Genomic DNA, 11,222 nt, shown 5'->3' with positions numbered 1-11,222 from the left:
AGGTATTTAGGCTCTCATAAATTACATTAAATGAGAAGGAACTAGTCAGTGTGGTAAGCTGCAATTCATTGCAGTGTTAATGAAAGCCTACTTGTGACAATAAAGATTATTTAAAATGTTGTTTTAAGTTATCTACAGAAACAAATCTAATGTCATATCGAACTATTGGCTTGACTCTGAACTGAATCTTCAAGCAGTTGATTGGAGATTGGGCTGATACTGGAAGAGGAGTGATGGGTAGGATTCCCCCCCCTATTCCCCGCCCCCACGCCTACTCCCCCCCGTGTTCTGCGGTGGCAGAGATGGCCCGATGTTGGCGGCTGCGGTATCGTCCGGTTCTGCCGCTGTCAATGGGGTTTCCCGTTGTTTCCACCCTCCAATGCCGGGGAATTTATATGGTGGGGGTGGGGAAGGGATCGTCGTTGGTGGGACTAGAATATCCCACTGCGGGGAACGGCCAGAAAATCTCGCCCTTTATCTTTGGGACTTTAAATGAGGCAGGATTCATCATTGCCCTCATTGTAAAGGTCGCTGCAATTCTGGCCCATCTTCCTCTGCCTCACCATCTGCCACCCCTGACACGACCTCTGCTGCATTTCATTCTTCTCCGATGCCTCATCTTTCTCCATCTTTTCCTCATATCCTTTGCTTTCCATTGTTTTGCCATAAGAGCGGATCTTCAAGACAGCATTGTCATTCCGGTCATCCACTCTGCATCAAAGACAGGCAACAGTAAAGTTAGCTTAGCCTTTCAAATGGGTTACAATCGACAATACTGAAGAAGAGTCACATTCAACTCGAAACGTTAACTCTGTTTCTTTCTCTACCAATGCTGCCAGATCCCCCGTGTATTTCCAGCACTTTCTGTTTTTATTACAAGCTTTTATACTGTCATACTAGATTCTTGCACTCAGTTTTAACTGTGCTTCATCTCATGTACTGGTCAACTCAATTCAATCATTCTGTGCTGTATTGAAAATCCTGCAATATTGATGGGGCGAAAACAGATTAAAATGTGCGGTGCAGGCACTGGTTGAGATGGTAGACTCAATGGCAACACGACAGAGCGGTTGAATTCGGATCAGTTCACAGTTTGCGACTTACTGAACACCTGATCTCACCTGGGGACCTGGAGGCTGAGCAATCAGAGTTCCAGTCATGTCCTGTGCATCACTCAGGCAAGATGGTGAGAATATTCATCACCCATAGAACATAGAACATTACAGCGCAGTACAGGCCCTTCGGCCCTCGATGTTGCACCGACCTGTGAAACCACTCTAAAGACCGTCTACATTATTCCCTTATCGTCCATATGACTATCCAATGACCATTTGAATGGCCTTAGTGTGGGCGAGTCCACCACTGTTGCAGGCAGGGCATTCCACGCCCTTACTACTCTCTGAGTAAAGAACCTACCTCTGACATCTGTCCTATATCTACCTCCCCTCAATTTAAAGCTATGTCCCCTTGTGCTAGACATCACCATCCGAGGAAAAAGGCTCTCACTGTCCACCCTATCTAATCCTCTGATCATCCTGTATGCCTCAATTAAGTCACCTCTTAACCTTCTCTCTAGTGAAAACAGCCCCAAGTCCCTCAGCCTTCCCTCATAAGATCTTCCCTCCATACCAGGCAACATTCTGCTAAATCTCCTCTGCACCCTTTCCAATGCTTCCACATCCTTCCTATAATGCGGCAACCAGAATTGCACGCAATACTCCAAATGTGGCCGCATCAGAGTTTTGTACAGCTGCAACATGACCTCATGGCTCCGAAACCCAATTCCTCTACCAATAAAAGCTAACACAGCGTACACCTTCTTAACAACCCTCTCAACCTGGATGGCAACTTTCAGGGATCTATGTACATAACACCGAGATTTCTCTGCTCATCCACACTGCCAAGAATCTTACCATTAGCCCAGTACTCTGTCTTCCTGTTATTCCTTCCAAAATGAATCACCTCACACTTTTCTGTATTAAACTCCATTTGCCACCTCTCAGCCCAGTGCTGCAGCTTATCTATGCCCCTCTGTAACTTGTAACATCCTTCCGCACTGTCCACAACTCCACCGACTTTAGTGTCATCTGCAAATTTACTCACCCATCCTTCTACACCCTCTTCTAGGTCATTTATAAAAATGACAAACAGCAGTGGCCCCAAAACAGATCACTTTGGTACACCACTAGTAACTGGACTCCAGTCTGTAAATTTCCCATCAACGACCACCCTTTGTCTTCTTCCAGCTAGCCAATTTCTGATCCAAACTGCTAAATCACCCTGAATCCCATGCCTCCGTATTTTCTGCAATAGCCTACCGTGGGGAACCTTATCAAACACTTTACTGAAATCCATATACACCACATCAACTGCTTTACCCTCATCCACCTGTTTGGTTACCTTCTCAAAGAACTCAATAAGGTTTGTGAGGCACAACCTACCCTTCACAAAACCGTGTTGACTATCTCTAATCAAATTATTCCTTTCTAGATGATTATACATCCTATCTCTTATAAACCTTTCCAAGACTTTGCCCACAACATAAGTAAGGCTCACTGGTATATAGTTACCGGGGTTGTCTCTACTCCCCTTCTTGAACAAGGGGACAACATTTGCTATCCTCCAGTCTTCTGGCACTATTCCTGCAGACAAAGATGGCTTAAAGATCAAAGCCAAAGGCTCAGCAATCTCCTCTCTAGCTTCCCAGAGAATCCGAGGACAAATCCCATCCGGCCCAGGGACTTATCTATTTTCACACTTTCCAGAATTGCTACCACCTCCTCCTTATGAACCTCAAGCCCTTCTAGTCTAGTAGCCCAGATATAACTCTTGCCCTGCGGTATATACCTATCCCTTTCCATCACTGAAGTAAAAGTAATCGAATTGTGGTCACTATCACCAAAGTGCTCACCTACCTCTAAATCTAACACCTGTCCTGGCTCATTACCCAATACCAAATCCAATATGGCCTTGCCTCTCATTGTCCTATCTACATACTGTGTGAGGAAACCCTCCTGCACACATTGGACAAAAACAGACCCATCTAAAGTACTCGAACTATAGCGTTTCCAGTCAATATGTGGAAAGTTAAAGTCCCCCATAACAACTACCCGATTGCTTTCGCTCCTATCCAGAATAATCTTTGCAATCCTTTCCTCTACATCTTTGGAACTTTTCGGAGGTCTATAGAAAATCTCTAACAGGCTGACCTCCCCTTTCCTGTTTCTAACCTCAGCCCATACTACCTCGATGTGGAGATGCCGGCGTTGGACTAGGGTGAGCACAGTACGAAGTCTTACAACACCAGGTTAAAGTCCAACAGGTTTGTTTCAAATCACTAGCTTTCGGAGCGCTGCTCCTTCCTCAGGTGAATGAAGAGGTATGTTCCAGAAACATATATATAGACAAATTCAAAGATGCCAAACAATGCTCGGAATGCGACCATTAGCAGGCTAATGGTCTGCTAATCCCTGTACTGACTGCTTCCTCCCAGCCCCTCCCACCGTCACCCATCTATCTTTATTCTTCGGAGTAACTACATCCCTGAAGCTTCCATCTATGACCACCTCTGCCTCCCGAATGATCAGAAGTTCATCCAGCTCCAGCTCCAGCTCCCTAACACAGTTTCTGAGTAGCTGGAGATGGGTGCATTTCCACAGATGAAATCAGCAGGAACACTGACAGCGTCCCTCACCTCAAACATTCTGCAGGAGGAACATTGCACTGCATTCCCTACCATCCTCTCTAGATAAAAAAAACTTACCTGTTATTCACTCTACCCCTTAGGTTAAAGGAGGTGGAAGGGTAGGGGACACTACAAGTGTAGTGTCTAGGGTTAAGAACCACTCATGTGTCACTTGACAACAGCTCCTCCACAAACCACCTTCAAGTTAGGGTGACCACAATGCACGTATGCACATTTCCCCCGCAACAGCCAATCTGCAGCTCCGCTCTACTTCCCTCTGCTGGATTCTTGCCTTCACTTGAACACCTAGGGTCTCTTGCTCAGGTTCACCTTCAAGTTAGGGTGACCATAATGCACGTATGCAAATGTCCTCCGCAACAGCCAATCAGCAGCTCCGCTCTACTGCCCTCTGCTGGATCAACCCATGAAGAGTTTTCTTGAATAGGTTACAGTGTGTGGCACAGGAGATAGGAGGTTAGGAAATCTCGAGTAAAGTGACACATTGGCAAACGGCAAACTGGTTGATGATGATTGATTTTCCTCACTTTCTTTTCGAAGGACACTATTCGTAGAGATTTTGCTGTGAGCTTTGAGACCCCCAAAGATGTGGCCAAAAAAGTATCCCGAATCTATACTTTCCGGCACTGGCTCAGGAACTTTCTGGAAGGTGGTCTCCTAATTGGTCACCTTTGCATTTGCCATTTATTAAGGATAACGGAGGGTTCTTAATGTTGCAGGTCTCATTAGAGGGCTGACAGCTCTGGAGCCTCTACAGTCCTATTAGGAGAGGTGGGCACTACTGAGGCAGGTTGGCACACTGGCACAGTGGTTAGCACTGTTGTCTCACAATGCCAGGGGCTTGGGTTCGATTCCGGCCTTGGGTGACTGCCTGAGGGGAGTTTGCACATCCTCCGTGTATCTGCGTGTGTTTCCTCCGGGTGCTTCAGTCTCCTCCCACAGTCCAAAGATTTGCAGGTTAGGTGGGGTTATGGGGATAGAGCAGTGCCTAGTAACGGTGCTCTTTCAGAGGGTTGATGCAGACTCGATGGCCCGAATGGCCTCCTTCTGCACTGTAGAGATTCTATGCTGGGAAGGTTGGAGACTGCATGGGAACCTCTACATGGAGGTCCCTTCACTGGGCTGCGCAGCAGTGAAGAAATAAATAGCCAACGGTACCATGGAATGAAAGAGAAATGCTTCTGCTCGATTAGGCTTGGCAGAGATTTTTGCCTTTGACCTTGTGGCCCTGTCAATGGGGCATAAACCTTCTCGCTCTGTTGACCCAGCAGCTTGCTGCAGGAAGTCTGCCTTCGCTGGTAGCCTCCACACACGATGAGAAGCCACAAAGTTGTAACATTGCCCTTAACTTGGGCCTTAAACATTTTAATTGATTGTCCACCTCTATGGAGCAGCCAGCCGATCTGATTCCCAGCCCACCCCGGGAAAGCTCCCCAATGACAGGTGTGCATCAGCGAGCATAATCGGTGCAGCTCCCCCCTCTATTCCTGGCTGAACTATTCCACTTTTCAATCTCCCACTTTGCATCAAAGCAGAGGGGATGACAAATGAAGAAATGAGGAGTAAGCTCTGTCTATAAAAATGGGATTAGTTATATTATTTTGAAACTTGCTCAAAAGAGAAACATGTTGCTGAAGCTTTTGATCTTACACTCATCAGGATGAATGCAAGAGTACAGATTTCAAACCATCACAACAATTTATGCTACAGGAGAAAAGGGTGCTGATTGGTCAGCAAGTCAACTGAGATTGTCCAAGGCTTTGCCATGGAGAAAATAAGGTTTTGTGGGGGGTAATTATCAACTAGATATATCTGTCTGTCTCTGGAGACTCACCGACCATTTATAAGGTCATCCACATCATATCGGCTAAAAATCCGATATTATTCTGCCCGGACCCTGGCAGTGCAACCTTTACACCCAGACTCTGCCAGTCTGGCACCCTGGAAATGTCCCTGGCACCTTGTAGTACCCCTGGTTCCTGGATGCCAGGAAGATTGCGAGGGTACCACCCTGCCCTGTCCCCAACTACCCAGGGGTCTCCAGTGGCCTGCGAGACCCCCCGAGGTACCGTTATGCCTGGGTCCACCTTTGTGGACCAGTACTGAATGGCACCCTGGTCAGGTCTCAGAGGCACAGCTGTTGAGTCCCGGGTGAATCCGGCATCCGGGTATTTAAATGAGCCATTCGGCTAATTTAAATATGCAGATCTGGATCTCGTCCAGCGAGGGCAAGATCAAGATCGCGCCAGGTGGAGTGAGTTGGGTGACTTGCAATCAGCCTGGGGCCCAGTGCAGAACCCGATTTGGGTTCTCAGCAATTCATCCGTTGCTTATGTGCTGCGAACTGTGACTAACAGTTATTGAAGGGAAGAGGCCAATTTTGGTTGCTGTGAACAGGGGGAAAACTGTGGGCAAATGGGGAGAGTCAGGGAGCAAGAGCACGTGGGCCTGTGCATATTGATTTGCCCTCTACCAGTCCTGACTTCTATTAGACTAAGAAGATGCCCATCATTGCCTACACATTCCAGCAGAGAGAAGCAACACAGCCTTCTTTGTTGAGGTAAGTTGGGAGCTACGTGCATGGGGTGCAGAACGGTTCAAATGTTCTTCGCCCCCAGAGCCAAGATTTCATAGTTCAGCTCTGGGGAGTTTGACAAAGGGTTAAATCTCCTCATCATCTTAATAGATGACTGAAAATGGAAGTAGGCTGTTGAGTGAATAATCAACTTCAAGGGTATCCTTCAGGTGGTAAAATTTGGGACATCTGTCATGTAAATGTTTGTCATATTACTCTTTGAACTCACCGCAGATACCAGGTGTCTCCAAATCCATATTTGCTTCCACAGATTCCCAAACGAGGAAAGAGGCATCTCGGGAGTCGACGCTCAAGCAGTAGAGTTGTTGCAGCGACCTTTGACCAGGAAACAGGGTAACAATGAAGGTCAAAGTATCATTAGCTGTTGCATCTTTACAACTTTGGGACCTGGGTTTTTAACTTGGCCCAGATACACTTTCACAACAGTCACTTTCTAATAGAGCATCACATTAGCAGGCACCTGGCAGAGAAACCGTCATCACCAACAGTCAGAGGGTCCTTTGTCCCTGTGAGGGTCCTTTGTCCCTGTGAGTACCTGAAGTATCATCATGCACGGTTCCAGGGTGTGTTTAACTGAGGTGGCTGAAAAAAGGCATCCAGGAATTTGCAGGCATGTGTTAACTACATACAATTATGTGGAGGGATAGATAAGCACGAGGTTCCTTCCAGAAACATTTGAGTTCCAGTGACATGTGATCTGACATCACTATTGATGCATGTTAGCTATCAGCTTCATAACTTTGAACCAGGTTATACTATGTCTCCCCCAAGTCTTTCATTCTCCTATTAAATACTTACACATCTACTTCTCTCGCTCACACCCAAAGACACTAGCCCTCCCAAAATGCCAGCCACTGTAGGTTGAAAGGCCTCGGTAACTGGGTCAATTCCGAACGGTAGGCGATTGAAACAGTAACAGGCAAAGGACGTGATAAATGTCATGAGCAATTTGGACTCTGTCTAATGGGAGCTGCCAGGAGCCACTGGTGTCAGATAGTTTAGTGAAAACTGTGCTCCTTACAAGTCATGCCAGTCTCTTTCCAAGAGATGTCATGGGTCGAATCTCCCTTTCTATGTTAAAATGTGTGAGGTCCATACCAATATGAAGTGAGTCTGGGTACAGGCACCAAATCTCACCACAAAGAAGTGTTGCGTTACTGCCAATCCCCACCCCCCCCCCAACTCTGGTATAGGATGGGGTCAATCTCTTATCTCACCTTTATCAAGAGAGGATGTTGGAACTTCTGTGGGGTAAATAAACACACTGGTTTGGAATTTGGCTTTGGAGTATTTTGGAACTTCCCCTGACCTGTGAATAGTTGTGGGAACTCCCTCTTGAATTTACACCCAATTTGGCCTAGTTGTTCAGCTACTCCACTTTGTAAACAAGTTGCAAATCTGAGTAGGATCTCTGGCTCAGTATTGAGTACATCTGATTTTGGATAACATAAAAAATATCTTCCTTGTGACAAATTGTGGCAGTCATGTGTGGCAGCACTTCCTTATAGATATTTAACTGTAAAAATCCAGTTATCTTACCCACAGCAAAGCAGCTGTCACTTCAATAAGACTGTTGCTTCCATATAACCTCTCAACCTCACTTCCACTCTGCTGTGGAAATCCAAGAGCTTCAGAACAAGGCTGCTTTTTGCAACAAGGGACTTTTTTGGCTTGACTGGATGATTCAAATCTCACCTCCTCCCAGCCCAGAGATGTTTCCAGGAGGTCTTTCCCATGCCGGCAACACCAACTCAACTTAAGATTTCTCCTTAAATATCCTTTTTTCCTTTTCATCTTCAATTCCATTGTTCTGAGCACTTCTTTGAAATTAACATTTCCAAAGCACAAAAATCTTTTCTGTGTTTCCTATTGCTCCAATCTTTGGGATCAAATAAAATTTAATAACCTTCCCTTGTTTACTTATCAAATTTTCACAAGCTGTAACAGCCTTTTGAGATTTAGCAGCTGAAAAAATAAGTCTCTCGATCTCCTAATGCAAATTTCTAAACTTTACTTATTTATTTATAAAACCGCTTTGCCCTACCTTTAGCACCTTCACTTCTTTCATCCCTCAACTGTTCCAGGCCATTAAACGTTTCCCAGCTTAATTAAATCATCTACAGACAGGGAGATGGACACACACACACAAACACACACAAACGTGCGCACACAGACAGGCACACAACTTTCTTTATAGAATAACACAATATTGTCCCAAAATGTAAAATAAAATCCATTCTCGCACAGTAGTAGAGTGAGGGGGACATGGCCACAATTGTGCGGGTTGCTTGGTAACTCCATTGTACAATGCTGACTGGGTGCCAGAATGTCCATAAGCACTGGTAGTTGTATTTGTGTTTGTCTGCCCATGTAAATTGGGTGCTCTGCCACTTCACCTGGATCAAAGCTAGAGGACATCAGTGGTTAGAAGCATGTGTAAACATTATGACCATATCCTGAGAAATTATGTTGATCAATTCGCTGCACAGAGCTGGAATAACAAAGTCACTGATGACCTTTGAGGCTGACTGAAACATTTCACAATATTATTGTACAAACTTCTGAAATGTTCAAACCAAATGCCATCAATGATTATTTCCATTGATGTGAAATAAATAGATTACCAGCTCAATTAAATTAGTGGACAGAGACATATTAGGAGGTAAAATTGCACAACAGGATTCCAGGCAGTGTGTTCAAAATTACTAGTACTTTAATTGATATAAACAAACAACAACAATGATTATAGACCTTCCAGCCCTTCAGTGCTCTCCACTTCTAGCAGAGGTGCAGCCTCATTCTCCAATCCTCCCAATACCTGATGACCTGGGCAACGCAATAAACTAAAAGTGGCCAGTTTCAGACAGAATCTGGCAACCTCTCCCTTGCCACATATAGTGGTAGAATGTTACAGACAGCAGATCTTTTGATCCATTGCTCTCTTTCTGTTTAGAACTTTTTCCCCTGGCCATGGTGTCTCCGTTTGTTCTCGGATTCATCCACATGCTTAGGTTCATTTGCCCGTTGCCTATTTCACTCAATGCATCTGCACTGGAACCCCAAACCTGTTGGGCAATTACAGACTTCCAAATTAGAAGAACCTATCGTATCTAAGCGTCCAGTAACTCTCACCATCCACAGTGTCTGCAGCTCAGCCTCCAGCCCAATGACTCTGAGCTGAAGCTCCTCAAGCCACAAGAAAAAAATGTTCTTATGATGTGGATAAAATGGGAATGCTGGAACTATTGTGCATTTCTAGTCACTCTGAGAAGACAGTGGGCCCTAATCTTGAAGGGATTTGACAACGGAGGGGGGGCTTACTATGTTAAAGTCAACTGCAGATTAGACTGTTCTGCTTGTGAATTTTAACATTATTTTTCTCTGCATCAAACTTATTAAAGTAATTTTCACAACTCATAGTGGGATTTGAATGCAGTGTCCCCATCTGGTAATCTGGGATTATAACTGTTACATTTTACTAAAAATGTGAAACAGCCACTTGGTATCAGTCAGTCAGTCACCCAGGTAGAAAATATCAGATGCAGTCGCGACTGATGGGAATTATATATGTTTTCCCTCATTTATTTTTAACACGAAGGAATGGGATTTTCCAGTCCTTCTTTCCAGTCCCACCGAAGCCGACCCCTGCCATGGGTTCCCATGCGATGCGACAGGCGAGACACACAAATTGCCATTTCAGTCCCACCGAGGGCCAATGGTGAGCTGCCTCGAGCTGCCTCCGCCATGGAAAAACCTACCACGGGTGGGGGTGTGGCCAGTGTGGAGGGCTGGAAAATTCCATCCTGTACTCCCTCCTCTTCCTCTCCTTATGATGTTGAATCCATTGATCAGAGTGGGATCCTTTGAATATTACTGTCTCTCCGGTCCTAGCCTTTTTTTGAGTAATTCACATGTGAGGTGCATCACAGCTGACCCTGAAGCTGGTCACACCCAGTGTCCAACTCTTTGCCGCAGAATGCTGTGAAGGCCAAATCACTGAGTGTATGTAAGACAGAGATAGGCCGGTTCTTGATTAATAAAGGGATCAGGGGTTATGGGGAGAAGGCAGAAAAATGGGGATGAGAAAAATATCAGCCATGATTGAATGGCGGAGCAGACACGATTGGGCCGAGTGGGCTAATTCTGCTCCTATGTCTTATGGTCTTATGGTCCATCCACATGAGCAGAAGGTGGCACTAGATAGATATCTGTTGACTTTATCACATGAGGAAGCATTTTATAAGCTCACCTGCGCTCTCCAGAGGTCATCGTGCTGCTTTGCCACTCGCCGAATCAATTCGCCCATCATGTGGATGACGAGAAAAACCGTGATGGCAAAAGCAAGTAGGGTGTACATGGCATAGAGGAATCGTGCCATGTCAGGCTGGATCACCTCCCAGTTGAGTGGCATGTTAACGAGCCCAAAGAAGAGGAGATATATGGTGAAGAGAACGGTGCTGAAATCCACAAAGCGTTCCCACTTTGCAGGATCCAAGACTTGGAAGGACAGATGGGTACCTGGAGAAAGTAGAGGGGAAGTCAAACGCGCATGCTACGCATAAAAGTCAAGAGGAGCACAAAGGATAAAGAAAGGAAGAATCGGAGGGAAAAATGAAATGTAGACAGAAAGAAAAGGGAGAGTGAAAGTAGAGAGAGAAAATGACTTGCATTTATATAGTGCTTCTCATGACCACCAAACAATTTAAGGCACTTTATAACTACTAAATGCTTACTGCATGTGAATGCCAGCAGCAAAATGAGCATCAGCACCAAATACGGCAGTATGATCTCAAATATTATCTGTGGAAAAAGAAGAAATGTGTCGGTAAAAATTGAATTCAAACAAATTGATTTGTTGCAGCATTGCACACGATTTATATGGACTGGACTCTCACCTTCGTAGTTGATAACAATGGCTTGTGC

General features: G+C 45.3%; 1 protein-coding gene across 1 annotated transcript in view; it reads right to left on the bottom strand.

The window, feature by feature from the left end:
* Nucleotides 1-301: 301 nt before the first annotated feature.
* The window catches only part of LOC140395365 (transient receptor potential cation channel subfamily V member 6-like), a 141,902-nt gene continuing 130,981 nt past the window's right edge, over nucleotides 302-11,222 (bottom strand). Inside the window, exons 12-15 of the mRNA XM_072483021.1 lie at nucleotides 11,033-11,099; nucleotides 10,549-10,817; nucleotides 6,508-6,614; nucleotides 302-711 (exon numbers count right to left, since the gene is read on the bottom strand). Of these exons, the coding sequence (XP_072339122.1) occupies nucleotides 489-711; nucleotides 6,508-6,614; nucleotides 10,549-10,817; nucleotides 11,033-11,099 (666 nt within the window). The 3' untranslated portion in view covers nucleotides 302-488. The remainder of the gene's footprint in view (nucleotides 712-6,507; nucleotides 6,615-10,548; nucleotides 10,818-11,032; nucleotides 11,100-11,222) is intronic.

Source organism: Scyliorhinus torazame, chromosome 18, assembly GCF_047496885.1.
Source record: "Scyliorhinus torazame isolate Kashiwa2021f chromosome 18, sScyTor2.1, whole genome shotgun sequence".
NCBI classification, from domain to species: Eukaryota; Metazoa; Chordata; class Chondrichthyes; order Carcharhiniformes; family Scyliorhinidae; genus Scyliorhinus; species Scyliorhinus torazame.
Note: the sequence above shows the minus strand (reverse complement) of the source record. Positions and strands in the feature narration are given on the sequence as shown.